General features: G+C 28.1%; 3 protein-coding genes across 6 annotated transcripts; 2 read left to right on the top strand and 1 right to left on the bottom strand.

The window, feature by feature from the left end:
* The first annotated feature begins 1,212 nt into the window (after positions 1-1,212).
* On the top strand, positions 1,213-15,803 carry LOC111035739 (bifunctional lycopene cyclase/phytoene synthase-like). 3 transcript variants are annotated; one of them, XM_022317487.1, is made up of 7 exons: positions 7,748-7,957; positions 9,862-11,728; positions 11,797-11,859; positions 12,541-13,482; positions 14,651-14,968; positions 15,063-15,135; positions 15,214-15,329. In XM_022317487.1, the coding sequence occupies exons 2-6, from the start codon at positions 10,699-10,701 to the stop codon at positions 15,110-15,112; spliced, it is 2,403 nt and encodes an 800-aa protein (XP_022173179.1). In that variant the 5' UTR covers positions 7,748-7,957; positions 9,862-10,698; the 3' UTR covers positions 15,113-15,135; positions 15,214-15,329. The 3 variants fall into 3 exon arrangements, with proteins under 3 accessions (XP_022173177.1, XP_022173179.1, XP_022173178.1); XM_022317485.1 differs by lacking the exon at positions 7,748-7,957 and adding an exon at positions 1,213-2,010 and having other exon boundaries at positions 14,651-15,135; positions 15,214-15,615; XM_022317486.1 differs by having other exon boundaries at positions 7,752-7,957; positions 14,651-15,135; positions 15,214-15,803.
* Positions 3,368-6,513, bottom strand: LOC111035742. 2 transcript variants are annotated; one of them, XM_022317489.1, is made up of 7 exons: positions 6,448-6,513; positions 6,262-6,370; positions 6,072-6,173; positions 5,887-6,012; positions 3,819-5,705; positions 3,548-3,728; positions 3,368-3,443 (listed from the first exon to the last, which is right to left on the bottom strand). In XM_022317489.1, the coding sequence occupies exons 1-5, from the start codon at positions 6,500-6,502 to the stop codon at positions 5,684-5,686; spliced, it is 414 nt and encodes a 137-aa protein (XP_022173181.1). In that variant the 5' UTR covers positions 6,503-6,513; the 3' UTR covers positions 3,368-3,443; positions 3,548-3,728; positions 3,819-5,683. The 2 variants fall into 2 exon arrangements, with proteins under 2 accessions (XP_022173181.1, XP_022173183.1); XM_022317491.1 differs by lacking the exon at positions 3,548-3,728.
* Positions 15,804-15,889: 86 nt separating the features above from the next.
* Positions 15,890-18,473, top strand: LOC111035741. The gene is made up of 2 exons (XM_022317488.1): positions 15,890-16,427; positions 16,513-18,473. Exons 1-2 carry the CDS (start codon positions 16,252-16,254, stop codon positions 18,185-18,187), a joined length of 1,851 nt encoding a protein of 616 aa, XP_022173180.1. The 5' UTR covers positions 15,890-16,251; the 3' UTR covers positions 18,188-18,473.
* The last annotated feature ends 5,773 nt before the right edge of the window (positions 18,474-24,246 follow it).

The raw sequence follows: 24,246 nt of genomic DNA, 5'->3' as shown, positions 1-24,246 counted from the left end.
AAAAAAAAAAAAAAAAAAAAAAAAAAAAAAAAAAAAAAAAAAAAAAAAAAAAAAAAAAAAAAAAAAAAAAAAAAAAAAAAAAAAAAAACCATAACGAGTACATGAAATATCTGGAATTATGTCAGGACGGCTAAAATAAAAAGGGGTCCCCTTAGCCCCCGAGCCTCCTCCTCCTACTGGTTGCGTCTATGGCAACAACAACTATCCACTTGCAAACGTGCAAACCTTTGAAGCTAAAATTACTTGTAAGAGAGCCCGGAGTATAGTATAATTAGATGTACCATGATAGCCACCAAGACCTGAGCACACACACACACACACACACACACACACAATTGTACACTATTATAATTTTTAATAATTATACAAAACTATCATTTTTATTCACTTTGGAAAATTGTCTACAATAAATCATTAAAAGCCATCGATATTCGGATTGTCGAAAGGCGGTTCGAAACAACTGGCATAGCCCCGTGTACAGGATTTTTCAAAGGAGGCAACCATCAAAGGCATACCGTTGATCATTATTTTTAGCCGACAACTCCGAAAGAAAAGATCTGAAACAAACAGCGTGCACCTCTATCACTATATGAAACGTGTCACCATCGATGAACGCCGAATTATTGTAAGTAAATATTTTAATTAAATTTGTTACATAGACGTTGTTATAAATACGAAATGATTAAAATTCATATGACAATAATTGAAACCGACTGGGGTTTTCAACTATTTCATTTTTTAAATGTGAAATACAAATATTATATAAATTGTGAATCTCTCTACACCGTTTCATTTTTTATGTGTTGTCATATTTACGTATTCACATATTTATATTATATATATGTTTTCAGTTGTAGACTATTATGGCTTAACAATTAAAATATTAGGGATACATATTATGTAACGACATTACTGATTGTAAAATTAGTAATAGCAATAAAGATATAGTAATAATATAGATAATAGAGCATATTGCAAACAATCAAGATGTATAAGCACAAAAGATAATTAATATTGATAGGTTTATATTATATATATTTGTTATTATTATGTTGCCATTTATTTTATTCAGTTCTTATACACATTGGAATATTACATGTGTTCGCATTGATTGCCACGGTTAAGTTTATACATTATATTTATGATATATGATTGAAGTACTGTTACATCAGCCACTATGCGAAGCACAATTATTATATTAGACTAACTGACCTGGTAATGATTCGCTATTGCAAGATTTCTCAGGTGTTAATTTTGTTATTTATTTTCTGGATGTTAAATAATTATTTTTATTTTAGACCACTTTAAGTCGTTTATCCGCGGTAATGTAATCTTAGAAATATAACGTCTGCACCAGTCGCCATCGCGGATTCTCCATAATGTTGAAAAAAAAATTATAATGCCTGTGTCAATAGGAAAATTGATGCTTATTCCAAATAAAATTAACGTTTGTGCATGAAAATTGTGTAGGTATGGTAGTGAGTGGGAATGCCAGACAACCTGTGCGCACAAAACCTTCCTCGATTAACAGGATACATTTGTATTTAAATTTTTAATACGAATATTCGGTAAACATGTTGTTGGTGTATACGCGGTGCGCTCGATTATTTTCACTGATAAACTTCTCAGAACAATTCATATCTACATTCTAATATCAAACACAATTTAATTTAACGAACAAAAACATCGGGTTACAGGTAGCTGTAAGCCCATGAGCCGCCGTGCTGTAGCGCCACACAATATGATATATTATATGAAGATGTACAATATACACGTTTATTTTTATTGATAATAACCAATTATTAATTAACTCTATCGTACTAAATGTGTGCCTAAAATCTGCTGTGTGATGCCCCTTTAATTTAAAAAAAAATTGCACGACGATTGAATAAGTAGTTTCGGAGTTTATCCCGACTTCATTTTATACCATGTATTGACGATGATACAGCCACGAGCCTTAACCACGTAGCGGCTGGCCAATCTGGACAATTCCCTGGAATGCCAAAAATCGTAAGAAATTACAATTTTTTCAGTAATTATTTTTTTTTTTTATTAGAAACAGTTACGTCTTACAATGCATGTATTATTCGCATAATTATAACTATATTATTTATGTAATTTATATATTTTAATAATTTAAAAATGTATTATAAAATCGTGTTAAGGGTGTTCTAGCGTATCATGTTTTAAGGGGCAATATTTAGGCAATTCATATGACAAGTACATTTGGGCGATATCTATGTGTGAGTAGTAAATGAATATTAGTGTGTATTTCCGAGAATCGAGATCACGCCATGACTAAATAAATAGGTATGATCACAACTTTGTGATACGCATACCACCCCTTACCTCGTCTATCGCGTAGTTCTCCGCTTCTGATTGGTTGTTAATTTATCTCGTTTTTAACTATTTTGTTTGCTAGTTTTGAATTTTTGATAGACAAGACAATAGTACAATACTACATTACTACAAAAGTACAAAATATATTATAGACTATACTACTATAGTACTAAATACAAATTGCAATGTATTTAAATATTATTTACAATTCATAAGACTTAAGTTCATATTCTTATAACAATTAATACTTAAACTAATTTTTATTTTTATTTATTGTTATTTACATATGTACATAGGTTAATATAGGTGTACATAATTATTAAAGTATTATTAATTTGTAAATTTAATTTTTTTCAGTTTGTCTGATTGTTTTTGTTGTTTTGTGATTAATTGTTTATTTAAATTATTTAATCTGATATATGTTCGTGTTCTAATAAGGCAGTGTAATACTTCATCAGGTACATTAAGTTTCTCAATTTTCGGTTTTGTGATCTCATATAATGTTTTAAAAACATATGGGGATTTTGATAAACTTTCACCGTGTAGTATTTTAAATTCACGTTCTATTTGCAAAACAGCTTTAAAAAGATTTTCTGATGGTATTGTCAAATGCCCTTTAGAAATGTAGGTTGTCCAGTTATTTGTATCATTACAATTTATTTTTGATAAATAGGGATATTTATTTGAGTATCGATTTGCAACATAACCAGCAACGTATTGAGCACACCCTTCTTCAATATCATTGAATACTGGTTTTTCACAATTTTCATTATCAATCTAAAACAATACATAAGCCATGTTAAAGTAATAAAAATTTAAACTAAGAACCTAGGTACCTATTACAAAAGGGAAAGTGAAGTATTTATAAAATTACTTCAAATTGTTTTTGTAGCTGAAAATCAGATTCTGGAACAGTAATTACATTCCCTTCAATGTTGGCTTCGTTGTTAGCATGAATGGAAGAATCATTAAAAGATGATAATAATATTTGGGCAGTAAAACAATCATTTTCACCCAACAATTTATTTTCCATACTACATTGTGTATTAGTGTTTTCAGTGAATATAATATTGGAATGCTTGCCTAATATGTACCATCTTAGGCTATAAATTATAACGCATAACAAATTAATTACATAATTACATAATTAATTACATATTAGTCATATAATAACATTAATTAAAATTTTGTTCTATTTAAAAATCACCAATATTTGAAATCTAAAGATGTGATGTTATTACAAGCACTTCCAGCCATGCCCTTCAAGAAACTAAACAAATTTTCCAGGCCATCTGTATTTAATTTCCTGGTTAAAATGTATTCTAATGCATACTGTTTTTTTAAATCAAGTAACAATTTTTTCAAAGATGTATTGCATATAATTATTCCTATTGACAATGATGCTTTGATTAATAATATTTAATAAAACAAAATGTATTATTTATTTTAAATGATATGAAATGTTTGTATATTATTACCCTTTTGAAAAGGTAGTAATGATCTTTTACCATGCACTCTCATTGATTCAATGAACTCTGTCATCCTGTCAAGTAATTCATTTTGTACGTTTTCATTTAAACCATAACTTGGTACCCCATTGTCATATTTATGTTGGGTGTTAAAGAGGTCGAACCAGTCATTGAACAATAAAACTACTTGTGATGCCTGTTATTTAAATGTAAACAATTTTGTTATTAACACAAGTAAGTGGAAAAATAATACTTGCTTCTTCCCAGTTTAAATTGTTCATATAATGTCTTTCTCCACAGAAGGAAATAGCTTTAGCAACTGTGTTGGAAAAAATTTGTGCTGCCAATTTCACATTCATACGACCAGTTCCTTGTACAGTTAGATGCCTTTCACCGAGTTTATATGCTAACTTATAGTCATGTCCAGTATTTAAATTTAATAACAATTCAAAAATATTTTTCCCAATAAAATGTCCATTTCTGAGTATATATCCTCTACAAAATATAATATTTTAATAATTTTCAATTTATACAATAAAAAATGAAGTGTGAACTACTCACTTATCCAATAAGTGATTACGAGCCAACTTCAACAAATGTGGAGGATCCGCAAAAACATATACATTACTTCTAGTTATAGGATGTTCAAAAGAAGTCTTTTCTGTCGACACATCTAAACTTTTCCATAAACCGACATTGGAAGACCCCATGTCACTCACCATTGAAAGTACATTGAATCCAATACTGTATAACTTCTCAATTATATAATATAATAGCTCTTTTGTTACTTTTGTATCAAAGTCATAAAATATTGGTTGCTTCCAATCGCTTACTAAACCTTTTCATATAATTTTGCTCAAACATATAATATATCAACTATTATACAAAATAAAATAATAAAAAAAGTAAGTACCTCTAGCCATTACAGTTTGCACACATTTGTGTGGTCCAATCACCCGTTCATTTTTTTTCTCGAAACAAATTCTACTTGAGACATATGTTTCATCAAAACTAATGACTGTTAATTTATCAAAAGTACTCATAAGTTCAGCTATTAAACATAATTAAGTTTGTTTGAACATTTATAAAATTATGATATAGCTCAATAAAAATTAAAAATATACACCTTTTGCTTTCATGAGAAATAAAACAGATGTCAAAATACCCTCTTCAATTGAAAAATTAGAAACCCATCTTCTGAGTGTGGATAGAGCTATAACATAATTGGACCATTGGTTTATATTTAGAAAAGTGAAAATAAAATATATAGCTCAATGAATAATTTCACCTGGCAATGGGAATTTTTTTTTTATCATGTAGCGATATGATTTTGGAGAAATGCTCCTTAAAGTAATTGCTGACGATATATCTTCGGGTGTCCAACGGTATACTTTTTTTTTAGGATTTAGTATTAAATCAATTTGGGTTGGTGTGAAAAGTTTTGATAAAATTTCACCAAATTTACTTTCAAAGCGATTACATTCTGTATCAATAAAATCCTGGTACCATTTATTTTTAATTAGAAGACATTCATTTTCTTCTTTCAGTTTTTGAACATCATCTTTTAATCTAATATTATAATAAATTACACAATTTTAAGTAATATACATTTTTTTATTGATATCAATACACCACTTATTGGTTAATTCAGTTAATTACACACAAGTATGTTTTCTTAATTGATCTAAGTAACTAACATGTAAATAACTAACATATAAATATCTAACATATAAATATCTAACATATAAATAACTAACACATATATTAATAATAACAATAACAATAATAGTAATTAGTAATAACAATAACTACAGTCTATAACAATAATATTTAGGTATCATGATGATCCAATATCTTCCATATGATCCAATACTTTACAAGACTGGATAAATTGATCTGACACAGTTTCACATGCAAACAATAAATAAACAAAAATATTAGAAAACCTATAAACTAAATTGTATTACTTTTATACCTAGTCTATGGTCTAGGTCTATAGGTCTATGGAATAATTTTTAATTGGGTATTATTAATTTTTACTTATACTAATTGATTGATTTTATGTTATTATTCTTACCTTAAAATCAAATCATCATCACTTGTAAGAGGCTTAACACCCAGACCTAAATCATGTTCATCATTAAATAATCTAACACAGCATTTTTTTGATGTTTCTGATATGTTTTCAGCAGGCAAAATTTCTCTAAACATTTAATTATAATTTAATAAAATATAAATTATGTTTAATATAAATATTCATACACAGAAAACCTTCCAGCTGGAGTCCATAATTCTGTCGAAACAGGAGTACCAGGAGTAAATGTTCTGCGTATAGGCAAGTCATAGAAATCTACTCCATAAGAACTTTAAAAATGAAAATGTTTTTAAACAATAAATAGGTATTACAGATTATATTAAATACAATACATCCATTACTATACTTAGTACTTACTTCAAAGGTATTGCATCATCTTTAAGTAAACGAGCATAGTTTTTATTGGTAGAATGTTTTTTTGAAAGATTATAATGATACGGTTTGAAATGTAATGAGCAAACTACAGCTAAATAATAATGAAAAATAATTTTATTTACTTGAAAGTTGAAGGTATAGTAAATAGAAGTGAATAAAAAACCATACCAGAATCAAAATTGATTTTATCTTTGTTAATTTGTTTTTGCCACAACAACCTCATTTATTTAGTCATGGATCACGCCACGCCGGGCAATCGCCGCCGGATGCAACTTTAGCACGAGTACGCAAATGTCTTATTATCGTGAAAAATGAAATGTATTCTTGTTTTGCATAACTATAAGAACTACTAGCGATAGTAAATGAAACATCCTTCTTGAAATTCGATCGTAATTTTAAAGAAATAGTTGAATTTATAAGTTCTTAAGACTATTTAGGAATCGCTCTTTAAGTGCTTAAAAAAAAAACCCAACTAGAAATTAAATGCTATTATTTAATGGGATCTAAACTGTTTTTAGTTACACAATAGTTCCTGTACAACATAATACCGACAATTTAAAATTTTTAACACTTACTTATTGATATGCTATTTTGTTACATACTCTTATTTGAAGTAAATTATGATTTTAGTAATTTTATTGTAATTTGGTTCCAAAAATTCCAAATTTTATACTAGTACATATTATAGTATTTTTCCAGCATCACTCACAATTTAAGAATAATGTTATGAAAAATATTAATTCAACTTACCGGCTACCGTATTAATAATAAGTAATAACAATATAAAATATCATATGCTGACATCCGTCTCCGCTCAGAATCTTTTTTCCTATACAATGAAATTATATCATTGAGTTCAAATTTAATACCATCCATTACAGCGACCTTCTAGACACCTATAATGTACAGCAGAGCGACATCCCTTTATCCACTTTTTTTAGGTTGACGTTTAACTATTATTACTATAGTAAAATATCATCAATTTTATGTTTTTAAATTATAAAATATTTACCAATAAAATATTTACCAATAAAAATTAAAACAATTTTGGTCATTACTATTGATTTAAGTTTTAATATTAAATATTAATTATTTATAATTTATAACGTGACGTATTTACATTTGTAGCACCCCACGTTTTAGAGATTTAGTTGGGCCTATGATTTGTACGTCAATATATTAAAATGATGCATATTGCATATAACAATAATTAGTTTTGGTATACAATATATTTACCTATACAAAATAAGTCAAAGTTTATCTTTAGGAGCATTTTTGTCATTACTGAAATAATTAATTTCACCTATTACCCTTTATATGCTGTATCCGTATTGATAATAATTTAAGCACTTGACTGTAAAATATAATATAATATGTACTTTAGTAAATACCTATACCCAGAGGCTTATCCATTGGATTTATTTTATCAATAATTTTATAATAAGAAAACACTGTCCCCTCCATTTATAAGTTTGTAAAAGTGTTAATTAATAGTAAGCATTAATATTTAATGTTATTTAATTGAGGAGATCAACTGCATATGATCGTCAATCACTGACAGAGTTTAGTAATAAATTATTATAGTTACTAAACTCTTAATAAATTGTTTTTAGTTATTTTAAATTATTTTAACTTTTTTTAATTCACCGATTACAAACATAAATATTTAAAATATAAGGTGAGTACATTTTTGACTTTGTGAATTTAAAATTAAAATGATGTAATTTTGTATTATATTTATCATATATATGCTGATAATATTAAACTATAGAGTACTTAATAAGTAGAGAGAAGTTTATCTTATCATCATTTCCTGTAATATTATTTAATTTGATTTTTAAATAATATTTACTACACATTTACACAATGCAACTACTTTTGTAAATTCTTATTACTTACCGACGTGAAGTTATACTCTTTATGCCTTAAAAATTATACATCACTATGTTTGTATCATAAAATAAAATATTAATAGTTTAAAAATTTAAAAATAAATCCCGTTTTTTATTTATTTTAAAAGGTATTTAAATTATCATTTTCTGATCGAAGAAATAAATTTATTTTTTTGGAAAAGTTTTATGCTTTTTTATTAAAAAAATGTGTGTATAGAACATTACTTTTTGATTTTTGTAATATATTTTTCTTGTGTAAAAAGTAAAAGTAAAACACTTAAAAATAAACGAAGTCACCTCAGTGCACGTATGTAATTCGTACCTCGTACCACCACGTATCTAATTTATGTTATTTTGCTGTAATTTAAAAATTACTGCTTAAGATTTAAAATAAATTACTTTAATCACAATAACATCGTCAAATATATTAAATTACTCAGTAATATTATATGCTAACAAACCGCCTTCGATTATAATCATACAGCCACCCACTTATAGCCTACTGGTGGTCACCCATCCGAGTGCTAGTCACGACAGCCGGTATACGTGCTCTCGGAGCGTTTCTGTAGATTGAAGGTACGGTTGCGCCTCACTGGGTCACTTCTTTATTCTAGGCCATAAACGCTTCGATTTGATTTATGCTTTTACCTCATTTGCCGATTAACGGAGTAATCAAAGGCAACTACTTATACACTAAAAATGATCGATTTTTACCGTAAATCTCATAATCCTTGCGTGAACACATCGTAAGGGCAAAATTTTCAATTTTTCATTAAGTAAAAACATCAATCAGACTATTATGAACTTAAAAAAAAAATAAGCCAAATCAGACCATCCTTTTTCAAGTGAGTGGATACTAAAAGACAGTATTTCATGTTTAGAACATCTTATATCTTCGTTGTGTTCATCCGTCAATCAGTTACGATTGTTGATATACATTAATGATTTTTATTTATTTATTGCCAGTAAATAATTATGAATTATGATTGTTGATTTTTATTAATTAATTGTCCATGTAGTTGCTGTACCATACATTGTATGGAATTTTAAGTTACTGTGTTGTATTAAAGAACGTTTAGAAAATGGGATTTTTGTACTCTCGCAGAGTGAACTTTTCTTTCATGTTATTATATAAATTAAAAATGAATGTGTGCATGACTTGTTTCAAGTCTTACTTAACAAATTTAATGTTAGATGTGTTGTCGTTTACTAAGTTTTTAAAAAGGTGTATAGGTACATAATAATATATTTCGACTGAATATGGCTGAAGATTAGGTTAGGTTTTTGGTATTATTATTTATTTTTATAAAATATACTAAAATACCTATAAATACATGTGGTTTGACAGTTTTTTTAAATCTCAAATCCTCAAACCTTCCCCATAATCCATTAACTAAAAGAGATTTATTTAAAATATAATTCTCTGGTTCCAGAAATAATTATATATTTTTGAAAAATTCTTTATGGTCTTAGATTCTGAGTGGAGAGATGAATTTATTGATTTTACAATGTTTTTTTATTTTAGAAATTCATAAAAATATTTTTTTCATAAAAAGTTCAATAGAAGATGCCTCTAAGTTGTTCTACCTTTACCAAAAAAAAAAAAATTGCTGGAAAATTATTTACAGACTTTATTAAATTTGATTATTTATCCAAAACAATACTAACAGTTTATTTTGTTGTTTTTCAGTTTCCGGCTTCCATAATACATCTAAATGTTAACCTACATAGATTTCCACTTAATCTACACTCTTCCGATTGTTGGCTTATTATTATTAATCACCCGACCATTCATCAACCGCTCGGAAATTTTTAAAATTGCATTAATAAGTGCCATAGCTTTTGTATATGTTAAGGTGAATGACAACATTTGGTGAATGTTGACATTCACCGGTGAATGTTAACATTCACTGCTGTTTTTGGCGAATGTTAACATTTTGAATGAATATTAAAAATTTACCAACAGTCATCGGTGAATGTTAACATTCACAACGATTATCGGTGAGTGTTGACATTCACAATTGAATTTTGGTGAATGTTTAGTTAAGATTGGAGTATAGATGTTCAACGATTGGTGTGTGGTGTATCGTGTCATACGTAAAGATTGTGAATATTTATAGATATGATATTGTTCACACAATAGCTGAAGAGAAAATAATGTTTGAGTAGAAATGTATAATAATTTAATCGTACGGTGTTTAATGATCTATATTCTATAAATTATAATCTATATAATATTATCAGAGATGCATTTAACGTTACGGTATCTGTCTGTCTACCTGTACCCACTACCTATCTCTCTCTCTAACGTAGCTTTTACTTAATTGCGTAATTGGCGATACGTCCGTCATTGAAATATCAAATTAATCGAAAATATCGAAAACCATGGAAAATACGTTTATACGTTTATATCGACCAGTGTCGATGTATTTGTCTTGCTTACACGTACGGAAAGGCAAACTGTTGTGAATCGTGATTGAATTTGTGCTACGTTCGAGTTACTAATTGTTCAGTGTTCACATGTATAATGGAGAACATACGAGATATTTTTTACGAAAAATTTAACGCTATGTTAAGTACAAAAAGAGAAGATAACAATTTTTATTTGAGTACTGAAAAATATGACAAATGTGTTGAAGACGTTCTCAAGTTTAAGGGGAAAGAAAGTAAGCAACGCGCCGTGTGCAAGTTATTGAAAAGATATGATGTCGTTAAAATAATGTCTCTCGACCAACTTATTGTTCCATTGAAACCTGGCGAAACAAAAATAATTTACTTCGTGAAAAATGAAGATTTATTCGATATTATCCATGATGCCCATATCAAAACAGGCCACGGAGGACGAACCCGTGTAATTAGTGAATTACAAACAAAATATAAAAATATAACTTATGAATCATTTACATTATTTTTGAGCTTGTGTGTTCAATGTCAAAGGAAACAAAAAGTCCCGAGGAAAGGGATCGTCGTAAAGCCCATTATAAGTCGTGAACTCAACTCTCGATGTCAAGTTGATTTAGTCGATATGCAAACGTGTAAAGATGGTGAGTACAAATTCATTCTCAATTATCAAGACCATCTCACTAAATTTATACAGCTTAGACCATTGAAGAGCAAGACAGCAGAGGAAGTAGCCCTCACGTTGCTGCCAATTTTCCTCACTTTCGGTGCACCTAATATTCTGCATTCCGATAATGGGAGAGAGTTTTCCAATAAAATTATTATGGATTTGTGCTCGAGGTGGGAGGGTGTAAAAATTGTTCACGGTAAACCTCGTCATAGTCAATGTCAAGGTTCCATCGAAAGAGCCAATCAGGATTTTCAAAACATACTCAGGGCCATGATGCACGATAAGAATACAACAAAATGGTCAGAAGCTTTACCATTTGTTCAATTCGCAAAAAACACTGCTTATCATCAAGGAATAAAACAGACACCGTATGAGGCAATGTTTGGTAACGTTGCTAAAAGAGGCCTAGCAACAAGTTCATTGCCACGAGAACAAATAAAAGACATTGAGACCGAAGAGCAGCTTGAACAAATTATACAGTCAATAGGTGAGTACCCACAAATGTAATATACAAAATAAAATTATATAGATAATAAATTAAAATATTATTATTAGATGATGATAACACTGAGCAAGTGGAACAAAATGGCAATGATATACAACCAGAAAGAGTATTAGGTAAACTCTATTTATAATAAATAAATAATTAAATAGGTACAATAACAATACTTAAATATATTTTATCATAATATCTGGTTTAATAAGTTGGTTGCTAAAATTATCCGTTAGATGGCAGAACTATTTAAAATAGAAAAAAAATGTATAAACAGTAAAATGATAAATTTTATTCAATTCTATTCAGAAAAATCTAGTGCTTCAAATGGTTAATAAATAATTTATAATTTATCAATTTTCCAGCTAATGAGATCCATAATTATGACACTGAGCAGGTGGAACATAATGTTGAGCAAACTGAATTAGATCATGAAATAAAAAAAAAAAAAAAAAACATGATTCAAAATAGAGCAGCAGCAAGAATGGGACTTGAATTACAAGCTGAAAGAATGCTTCGTTCATCAAAACAAAAGTTTACACCAGCTAAACCTGGTGATACTGTTCGACAAAGTTTCAATTACGAATAAAGATTAATATATAATTAAATTCTCTTTTATGATAAAGAATACATTTAATGGCAATACATTTAATAAATTACGGATAAAACAACGAAATTAGTAATTACCACAATTCATGAACGATATATTAATTGGATACAAATAATAATATGTTCTTTGTCATTGAGATAAAGTATTTTTAACGAGTGTTTAAAATAAAATTAACAGTTTATTTTGTTTTTTTCAGTTTCCGGCTTTCGTAGTACCTACATCCAAATGTTAACCTACGTAGACTTCCACTTAATCTACACACTTCCAGTTATCGGCTTATTATTATTAATCACCCGACCATTCATCAACCGCTCGGAAATTTTTAAAATTGCATTTATATGTGTCATAGCTTTTGTATACACAACACCATGGGACAACTATATCATCTACAGAGGTGCCTGGATGTATCCGCCAGAAAGAATCTTAGCTTTTATTGGATTGGTACCTATTGAAGAATACATGTTTTTTATTATACAAACTCTTTTGACATCCCTGTGGACTTTGCTCTGTGTCCGATGGTCAACTCCGTGCTTAAATTTCAACTATGACAAACGCAGCTACCAATTGATTCGATGGGTACCAATCGCGTTTTTGACCGTGGTTACGATCGTAGGCTATAAAATAGCTATTCCCGGACAAGCGACGTTTTACTTGGGATGCATACTATGGTGGGTATCTCCGGTAATTATGTTCCTATGGTATGGAGCTGGAAATTTTTTTGTGAAAAAAATAATACCGTCAACTATTGCGATAGTGGTCCCTACGTTGTACTTGTGTTGGATTGATCAAGTGGCCCTGAAGGAAAACGTTTGGATTATCAACGAAAAGACTAGTTTAAATATATTCGCTATCGAAGACTTGCCAATAGAAGAAGCATTTTTTTTCTTAATTGTAAACGTAATCATTGTTTTGGCTGTGACTTGCTTCGATAAAGCTCGCGGTGTAATGGAAACTTATACGTTGGAGTACCCACTACGATTCTGCATGAGTTGGGAGTTTATTTGTCAAATGTTTTGGGCATTTGCGACATCAGAATGTAATATGCAGCAAAGCGTCACGAGAGATATAAAAGAAAGTATTGATATTCTTACAGTCGCTTCAAAATCATTCACCACTGCCAGTTTTCTTTTTCAATCCGGTAAGAATTTTAAGGGACCAATAAAATCAAATTCTTATAGGATGAGAGGCTAAAGAACCCTAAATCATTTGTGAAAACAGGAACGTAAGTGGCTGGTTCCTACGTCCCTCTGAACAGTGAACAGTATAAATAGTATATATATATTATGCATACGGTACATCATTGTAAAATCAATGCATTCATCGCTCCGCTCAGAATCTGAAATGAATCATAGTACAAAATGTAAAAATCATTTAAATTTGTTTCTAAATTATTCTAAATATTTTGAAGATTTTTGAGTATGGAAAATTATACTTGACTTATGATAAACTATGTTAACTAAAGTAAGTTAACCTAACTACAAAATAATTTTCGAATTTTCGCTTTTTTAACGAATTTTTTGAAGTTCTGACTACAAACACTTAAAAATAAATACTGTAGATTTACGATATTACATTTTATAACCAATTGAAAACGATTTACTGTAATAATTCAAAGGAATTCTTAAAAAATGCCTTTTGTTATTTAGCATAATTTAAAAATATTACTTGTGAGTTGTGGGAATTCGAAACTTTTACGTGTAAAATTAAAATTTGTACACACAATGGCATTTCTATTTGCAATATTTTTGTGAAAAATTAATTCAACTTACCTTATTATACTAATATGATAGTAAATTATTTTGATAGCAATATACATGTATCACATAAAAAATATACTAGATAATATAGGCTGACAGTGTACTGTATTCGGTTAGAATCGTTTTTTGTATGTAATACGTATTGACAAGGTACACTTGAATGTATCAATTAGGTTAATAACTGTCAGAAAATATATGAAAATTAAAAATTGAAGACATTTTTGGGCTAAAAAAAGTGTCTGGCAAAAACAATTTTTTAAAAAGGCAAATAAAAATTCGTCAAAATTGTAAATATTATAATCATCGCTCCTCTCGGAATGTAAAAAAGAAAAAAAATAATACCTGATTTATATTAAATAATGATAAAAATTAATTGATGAAGCTTTTTGTTCATTTTGCATTAATTATATATTATTATTTTTTGTAGTTATGAGTTAACTGAATGGATTGTAAATTGTATTAAATATTATATTCATTTGATTAAGTTTTAAATTATATAAATAGGTATAAATATAATGTGTTTTCTAATGAGATATATTTTTAATTTAGGAATTCGATTGGATTTAATAATTTTATATTCGTTTTGTCGTGTAACGGATGACATGATTGACGACGAGGTGGATGTCAAAAAGAAAAAACGTAAGTTTGAGTTAACTGAAAAATTTATCAACGAATTATTTCATGAAAGAAAATCAGATTACGATGTTCAAACAAAACCACAGAAATTGAATATTGATTGGACAAAATACGAATCTGAATTGACCGACGCGGAGATGGCGTGTTTCCGGGCATTGTCTAGAATAGCTTTTTATTTGCCTCGTAAGCCATTCGATGAGTTGCTCGAAGGTTACAAATGGGATATTGAGGGTAGGTTAGTCAGAAATGAAGACGATTTGTTATTATATTCCACCTATGTAGCCGGAAGTGTCGGTGCATTATGTGTTTATGTGATGATGTACAGGTGTGATAACGGCAAGTATGATCTTGTCGAGTACTACAATTATGTCATAGAAAAAGCATATCAAATGGGACGAGTGAGTAAACAGTTTTTGCCATACAGGTTTTTTAGTTACATAACAATTGTATTAAATATCATAAATTATTTTTTTAAGTCTTTACAACTTGTGAACATTGCCCGTGATATCGTCACCGACAGCGAAACATTGGGTCGATGCTATATACCCACCGAATATATGGACGACGAAGAGGAAGAAGTAAGGATCTTGTGCCATGAAAAGCAACCGCGGTCTCTAGGTGATAAGAAGTTAAAAAAATATTCCACACGGCTGATCCATCTATCCAACAAACATCAATTAGATTCATTGGCTGCTATCAGGTGTTTGCCGTACGTCACAAGAGGTTCAGTTCTAGCAACCACTGATATTTATCGAGGGCTTGTTTCTGCTATCGAGTCGAGTCCAACTTATCCGACTAGAGCTTCATTGTCGAAATGGAATAAAATTGCAATAGGACTTTATTCCTTATACATTAAAAGTATTCAATACTTTGTATAGTTTGATTTAAATCTATACACTATGTTTAATCACAATGCATAACTCACGACTTTGCATTCAGGGTACTTATATACTAAAATAATTGATAAGATCCAACAATGTAACTAAATTATTTTTTTGTATTTGTTTCCCTAATAGTCTATAGCTAAATTCTAATAATCATATTAATTATTGGAATGTAATTAGTTGAATCGCTAAATGCAGAAAGGACACATGTCCAATATTTTACAAAAATCACTTTATTGCATAATCGAATTTAATATTGATAAATACATGGTTTTGTGCAGACAAGACACATGTCCTATTAAATTGATCCCCGTTAAAAATAATTTAAAATTTCGTTAATTGCAGAAAAGGCACATGTCCTGGACATGTAACCTTTTTGCATCAAAATTATACTTTAGTAATATTTTCAGAACTAAACCTCGTGAAATCACTTAATTGTATGACATGTAATATTGTTCTATTTATAAATTTAATTTTTTACAATTGTTTATCAGTAAATAAAGATTATAATGGTGAAAACGTTGCTATACCTACTTATAAAATAAAATGATTATCAGTGAATAAAATATATTGTACTGGTTGAAACGTCGTAGTCGTGTACAAACGATCATTACGTGTATAACTTTAAAAATGAGTTCAGACGACGAGTGTATTAGTCCTCTCAAAAGAAAAAAAGGTGTTTCTAACAGTGATAAATATAAAAGAAATATTATTAAGCAAGCAAAAATCGAAGGAAAAAAACATACAAACTGGATTGGAAAAATAGTTGCTGCAAAGAATGATCCTTCATTAATACTTAAAGAATGGTAATTATATAATATCTAGTTGGTTTTGTTCGCTATTAATAAGTAGTAGCTTTTATATTTTTACATTAATATTTTCGATTTAAAGTTGTTCAAAAAAATGTCTCAAAGACATTCAACAAAAAAAACTTGAAGATATAATGAAAATGTTTTATGAGTTGCATTCTAAAAATGAACAAGACCTTCATCTTCAACGAACAATAGAAATAAAAGAAATTACAAGAAAACGAAAACGAATAGAAACAGAAGAAGGAAAAGAAAAACCGAAATCCAAAAGTGTTCAGTATTTTTTAATAGTAGATGGACAGCGTATTCAAGTATGTAAGAAAGCTTTCATTAACGTTTATAATATTTCTAATAAAAAAATTAGACGGCTGGTCGATTTGTTAGAAAATAATATTACCCCAGTTGATATGAGAGGCAAAAATATTAGTGCTAATACTATGCCATATGAGTATTGTCAAAAAATACATGAACATATACTAAGTTTTCCAACTAAAGATACTCATTACACAACACGATTGAAAAAATATTTAGACCCTAAATTAAATGTTAAAACTATGCACACAATGTTCATAAAAAAGTATCCAGAGTTAGAAGCGAAAATAAAATATCAATATTATTGGGAGTATTTTAAGAATAATTTTTCATTAAGCTTTGGTGCTCCAGTCAAAGATGCTTGTTCAAAATGCGAAGAATTAAATACAAAAATAATGAGTAAAGATTTAAATGATGTTGCAAAAAGAGTTGCTGCTGCGGAATTATTAGTTCATAAACATAGAAGCAAACAATTTTATAATAATATTAAAAAAACAATAGAGATTTCTCAACAGAATAAAAAAGTGTTAGGTCTTTGCTTTGATTTTATGGCTGTAGTTGACTTACCTAAAATACCGGTGCAGGAAGTATATTATTATCGTCAATTATCTGTCAATACTTTTGGTATTCATAATTTAAACACGAATAATTTATTTTGTTATGTTTATCATGAGGCAACAGCAAGAAAAACGCCAAATGATGTATGCTCTTTTTTGGTTCACTATATTAATAGTTTTGTTGATAATGATGTTGAGGAATTGCATTTGTTTTGTGACAATTGTGCTGGGCAAAACAAAAACCACGCATTACTTAGAATGATTATGGCTCTAGTTGAAATTAAAAAATTCAAAAAAGTTCAGGTTTTTTTTCCACAAAGAGGACACTCGTTTTTGCCGTGTGATCGTGACTTTGCATTGATAAAAAAACAACTTAACAGAGTCGATCGTCTATACACTTTAGAAGACTATATAGAAATTATTTTAAAATCATCAAGAAACCCAGAAAAATTTTCAGTGTTTCTAGTTGATAAAAGTATGATTTATGACTATCAAATGTGGTTTTCACAATTTTATATTAAAAATACTAACGCGTTAGAATGTTTAAGCCGTAATAAAACATCGAAACAACGTCGTACAATAGACAAATTTTTAATTTCTAAGTACCATTATTTTGAATGTGTATCGGAAAAATGTGGAATAATTAAGGCAAGTGAACTTATTGATGGAATAATATCAAACCATTTCAAATTAAGAAAAAACAATGCAATGCCCATACAACTCCCAAAAACACTAGTTTATACTTCAAGCTTACCAATTCTTGAAAGCAAAATGAAAGATTTGAAGCAACTAGCGAAGTATATTCCAGAGCCAGCATTGCAATCATTTTGGAATTGTATATTTTCGTTACAAACTGAGACACCTCAAGCAAGGCAAAGTAGAACATAAGATATTTATATAATTAAATTTCTAATTATTAAAAAGATATCGAATATTTGTGACTCAATATTAGTATATAATCTACCGTATATTATTTAATCATGTAATTTTAATTTTTATGCATATTAAAGCTACTTATTTATAAGAAAACGGTTATTTTCGAAATATAAATGGTAATTTGAAGCATAAACGGCACATGTCCACAACCTTAAAGTCCTTCAGATACCTACAGTTTAATTATACTTCTTTAAGTGATTGTAGAAACATGTATACCATGTCTTAAACTATATTATTCTATAACATACAATTTGTAAATCAATTTTTTTCAAATATATTAAGTTTTTTGTGTTTCCTGAAAAATTTTAAAACTTGGACATGTGTCCTTTCTGCATTTAGCGATTCAGTTACAAACACCAATATCAAATATCATTTAATTCAGAATTAATTTTATGATGAATAAAAATATAATTAAAAGTATCTAATAAAGTAATAATGATTAATTGAGTACCTATACAAACATGTACGGGACACTGTAAACACTGAGTAAATAGTTATATTTTTCTTTTTTGTATAACTTTTCTGCTTATAATATACATAATTTATTCTATGAATATTTAATATTATTAGGTAAAAACATTATTATATAAATTATTAATTACTTATGATATTTGTTATTTATAAATAATCTTTAGTGTATCCGATTGTAAGATAATAACTTTTTTTACAAGTTTAATTTTTACAAAATAAAATATATTTTAAATCTTTGGTTTTAAGGAAAAACCTCACATTACGTTAACTTTTAAGTTATTGGATATCGAGGAAAAAAATTGAGCTCGTTAATTTAAGATTTACAAGTATCCAACTCTTACTTTTTAAGTCTGTAATGCCCAGTCTTGAACATTCAACGCAGTAAACTCTCCATTATTCTCGGTCTTTCGCGGTACTATGTTTACTGTAGGCACATGTACAGTAGGTACTAAAAATAGTGTTCATTGTGTAATTTATGAGACCGTGTTCCACATAATGTTATATATATATTATATAAAAATACAACGTGTACAACACGCTTTCTAAATATTATACATTTTTTTTTCAAAAACATTTATACTTTTTTGAAATAATAATAGTTCCAATGATAGAAGATTCTCGGTGCGGTACCATAAATCTTGACATTTAGGAAATGATGACAATTTTTTATAACGGAAGAAAATAATTATTTTATTGCATATCTTATGTTATCATTTCCTAAATAACAAAAATAAAATAATCAATTTTTGCAAATTTGGGTAAAATTCTTGTTCTTCTCTAATGTATTGATTTCCCAATTATTTTCAAAATTATCAGAACATTTAATTTTGAGAAAAAAATGTTACTGTTTAAAAATTGCATTCTTCTATTTTTTAAGGCGCCCGGTGTTAATATAATTTTTTCCACAAAAATACGCTGTGTAGGAAGTGATCGTGTCTTGCATAATCTATAAAAATTGATGATTATTTTTTAACTAATTATATAAACTATATAGAGGGTAGAATATTTGTACGGGCTGAATTGAATTCCGTTTTTCAATATTTTTGTCTCAAACTTAATAATATGTTTTTTAAAATGAGACAATTAAAAACTTTTTTTACAAATTATTTTTATACCATTATTTGAATTGAAATAAAAAATCTGGGTCAATATGGCCTAGGGAGCCGTTTAATAGGCCAGTAAGTAGTCTTATTCTATCAGATAAAAAAAAGTTTTACAATTTTACAATTTTTCCTGCGGAGAGAATTTTTGAGGAAAAATTACATTATTGGGTACATTAAAAAAAATATTGTTTTTGATATAATACACGAATACACCACATAAACCCCACCACCCCAAAATAAATATCGGACTGTAGATTAGAGGAAAAGTATTATATACTAAATATAACTAATAATAATTGAGGTGGCAACTAAAATTTAAAATATAATTTTCAAATCGTATTGAATTGTGGAAAATTTGTAAAACCGGCTCTGGGCCCCTTAGGCATATTTTTAATATTCTAGATATCGATAAACGTACGGCTATGGGAAGGTAATTATAACAATTAGAGGGGTTGCTTGATTTATACATTGGAACAACTATACATTTAAACATTTTTTAAAACAAGACGGATATACACCCGAAGGACAATAATAACGAACTTAACCTAAGATTAATAATAATATTAATTTAATGCTTTTGGCAGAATAAATGGTGTGGTATAATTAGCTGTTTGATTTAGAATTTTAGTGTTAGAGTAAAGCGTTTCCTAACCTTTTTCCCTAGCGGCACATTAATCTCAACCCATATTTAGCCGAAGAACACTTGTCATTGACTTATGCATATTTTTTTATAGTAGGCTTTCATCATATTAATTATTAATACCTAAGTAGTTGTATATCAGTATATTACTAGCAAACAATCTAAAATGGTGTGTTTATTTAGGATAGAAAAAAAATATATTGTTACAATCATCATAAATATTTTATTTTGTGACTGTAAACTCCGCCAGAATACAGATTAGATCAAAAGGTAATGAAACGGTCTGATGTAAACTCTGCCGTTTTTATGTTCTTACCTGTAATGGATGTATGGAAACTTCGCCAGTACTTATGTAAAACTTAATAATATATCTCAACTAATGAAGCTCAAAAATCCAAAATGATTGTGTTAGAGAACGTTATAAATAGTTATGATAATGGATTTATATTAGACTGAGATGTCACAGTATCTACAAAATACAAATTGTATCTCATTGTTTTAGCTCACATTTCCACATATTATAACATAACATACCTAGATTGCTATATACATATTTTATGATTATTACAATTATTTATTATGATAATATATTAATTCCTACACATGACAATTTGGATGATTTGTTCTGACAATTATTATTTTTATTAATTTTTGTATATTTTTTGGGATATTATAATAATGTACATGATATCTATCCTATTTATTATTTTTATACTGTGACTTGATTTTCTTCACCGAAAAAGTTTGCACGAACTTAATTTTACTTGATTTTTTTCTTGGCGGAGTTTACACTAAAAAAAGGTACTTGTGGCGAAGTTTACATGCGTCCATTTCATTAATTAATTTCAACCAATTAATGACATTTTACTTAAAAGTTTATAATTAATCTTGAAATTTCTCTGCATACTTAGAGGCCTCACAGCACACTGGTTAGGAAACACCGTGTTAGACTATTTACCTACAAAGAAAGGTGTATAATTTTTGATTCGTTTTATGTACTTTCAAGCTCATATCTATCAACAATAGTGTTACGAACATTTAATTTAAAATTTAAAATGTATTATTTAGGTCTTTCCACGAATTTATTATACTGTAGGTAAATATTACGGAAGGTTAAATTAATTTTTTCCGAAAACATTACATTTTTAAATATCATCGTATGTATGAAATATTATAATCAGTCACAGCATGATTGATGTACGCAATGTACACATCAGATATCCTTGCAAATAGTTTTTTTCTTTTTAAATAAAACCACTCTATTTAGTTGTGAATGGCATTAAAAAATGTTTTCTTCATTCTTATCAGAATTAAAATAATTAATAAATCCTTTAATTCAACTTCTCTTTATTGTTATAATAAACTAATTGGTTCTAAAATATGATAAAAATAAATATGATAAATATATATAATATATATATGATAAATAGACAAAGGAATGTAAGCATTTTCTATTGAATACAAACAGTCTTAATAACGTCATGAACCTGAACTACTTAATCTATTCATAGAAAAACATATAAACAACGCACTTATATCAGAAACGGGAGAGATCATTTTCGACCAAAAACATACCTTTTTCCTTTCGGTCGATTCACTTTTCGACCAAAACAAAAAGTTATATAATATAATATGTAAAAAAAAAATAATTGGTATATAGTTAAAAGTATAAGCTTTAATATCTTTTTTATTTTTTTTATTTTTTTTCAAAAACAATCTGTACAATCAAGCAAATTTAGTAATTTAGATATAGAATATATACATATTAAAAAAAAAAAAAAAAACAACAACTTTTAAGGAAGTCGCCTAGCTTTAATATCTAAAATATAAGTATACCTATATTAACATTATTTTTATGTTAATATGTCCCAATATGTATACTATTCTATAAAAAAATTAAATAATAATATACAATTTTTGTCAATAATTATTAAGTATAATATTATACTTATATAATATAATTTTGAAAATTATACGTTACAAAAAGTAAAATACCTAATATATTATATTTTATGTTGTATATCCCGAAAATTATTGAAACCTATACATAATTGTTGTCATTAATTATTTGATCGGTGATTGTCGAGTTTGGTTGTGATGGCAACTTCCATGTTAATATATTGATACATATATTATATTATAATATTTATTAATATTATTCTTATATTTGAAATGTTAAAGTTACAAACTATGCTTTTAACAATTCAAAAAATTATAATTACCATAATTTTACAAAAATTGTATATTTATTTTTTATTTTTTTACATACGAGTATTATGGATATCCCTGAGCTCAGTCTGCAATATTACTCGATGCAAGTATGGTAATGGCGTGCTATTGTTTGGTACAAAAATTTGTAAAAAAAATGATTTTAGCTCCTCATGGTTTTTTTTTCATAAATAATTCACAAAAAAAGGTCGTTAAAGTTCTAAAAGTAGTCGAGCAAAGTAATGCTAATTAGTGACATAGTTTTTTTAAGTTCAATGAGGAAGGTCAGTGTAATATAAGTACTCATGAGAGTATAACAGTGAATCATAATACACAGTCGGAATTAATAGTACTCTTAATTTTGATGACGAGAAGCCCGTTGGCGTCAACTGCCAAGTCAAACTTATCAAGGAGTTTCTTATTAGCTGTTTAATTTGATGATTTCACACTGTATTTTTTATGTGAAGTCATGTTTTGTTGTATTAAAATATTTAAAATAGGTAAACCTAAATTGTATCAATTGTGTTTGGTTTATTTGGAACTCGATTTCGACTATACGAGACAACCACTCATCACAATGTTCACAACAGCATCAGTTATAGAACGGAAATAGGAATGTTGAATAATTACTCCAAAGTGTAAAAAAATAAACTACTATAAACTCTATGTGGTATATTAAATTGATATTATATTGTTCTGGCTATAAATATCATTATTATTATAGCTAGCTGGTGAATATCATATATTTTATTGTTGATGACAATTTTGTACCAATAACTCTGTAAATGTAAATGTTTAATCAAATACAATAAGTTTATTTAAATTGTAATATTTCGACAGTGAATTGTTTTATTGTACCCAATGCATGTTTCACTTTTTAAGTTTGTTTTTATAATATATACCTAGTGTTCAAAGTAAAGTAAAATTTTCAATTTGTTGAATTTTTTCTCTTTCAATTGCGGGAACCATAATATGCGCGAAGTGATAGTGTGATAAATAATTAAAAAGTGGCTGCAGGTCGTAGCTTTATTGTTGTAGTCATAGCCTAATTTACTTACGTTAATATTACTCTACGTAATTAAAATTGATTGTAGAATGACAGGTGGACTTCTGCCTCTCATCCAAAACCAGCTTTTAGTTAAGTAGTTCATTAGTAAATCGTATTAGCCACAGTTGTAACTTTCCGTTCTCTAAGTACAAAGATAAAACAAATTTAAAACTTAAGACTTAAAACTAAAAAGCATTGGAATTTGGAGTAAAACACAAATACCTAAATAATCCCTTAGCGCGGAAAGCTCATGTGCTAATTATAATTAATTATATTTAAAATGCGTACGAGATTAAAATCCTTTCAAAAACCAAATCCTAAGATCCCCTATGGTTATTGTAGTAAATATTAGGGGCATGTACCAGTTGAACCAAAAGAACCTTTTTTTCGATGCATCCGAATTGCATGCCAAAAAAATAAATATAAATTGGGTCTGTTCGAATTGCATGCCATTTCTTAGAGGGGTATATCCGAATAAATAACTTACTTTTCAACTGGAGGATCGAGATTTTGTTACATTACAATAAAACATATAAATATT

Source organism: Myzus persicae, unplaced genomic scaffold (genome assembly GCF_001856785.1).
Source record: "Myzus persicae strain clone G006 unplaced genomic scaffold, MPER_G0061.0, whole genome shotgun sequence".
Classification (NCBI taxonomy): domain Eukaryota; kingdom Metazoa; phylum Arthropoda; class Insecta; order Hemiptera; family Aphididae; genus Myzus; species Myzus persicae.
Note: the sequence above shows the minus strand (reverse complement) of the source record. Positions and strands in the feature narration are given on the sequence as shown.

What these genes read in the sequence shown, in the direction of transcription:
- LOC111035739 (XM_022317486.1), top strand. Translation starts at nt 10,699, where the DNA reads ATGGAGAACATACGAGATATTTTTTACGAAAAATTTAACGCTATGTTA. An exon ending in ACAACCAGAAAGAGTATTAG is followed by an intron (nt 11,860 to 12,540) that starts GTAAACTCTATT and finishes TGTTTTTTTCAG; the next exon opens with TTTCCGGCTTTCGTAGTACC. An exon ending in CAGTTTTCTTTTTCAATCCG is followed by an intron (nt 13,483 to 14,650) that starts GTAAGAATTTTA and finishes TTTTTAATTTAG; the next exon opens with GAATTCGATTGGATTTAATA.
- LOC111035742 (XM_022317489.1), bottom strand. Translation starts at nt 6,502, where the DNA reads ATGAGGTTGTTGTGGCAAAAACAAATTAACAAAGATAAAATCAATTTT. An exon ending in GATGATGCAATACCTTTGAA is followed by an intron (nt 6,174 to 6,261) that starts GTAAGTACTAAG and finishes TCATTTTTAAAG; the next exon opens with TTCTTATGGAGTAGATTTCT. An exon ending in GATGATGATTTGATTTTAAG is followed by an intron (nt 5,706 to 5,886) that starts GTAAGAATAATA and finishes AAACTGTGTCAG; the next exon opens with ATCAATTTATCCAGTCTTGT.
- LOC111035741 (XM_022317488.1), top strand. Translation starts at nt 16,252, where the DNA reads ATGAGTTCAGACGACGAGTGTATTAGTCCTCTCAAAAGAAAAAAAGGT. An exon ending in TCATTAATACTTAAAGAATG is followed by an intron (nt 16,428 to 16,512) that starts GTAATTATATAA and finishes TTCGATTTAAAG; the next exon opens with TTGTTCAAAAAAATGTCTCA.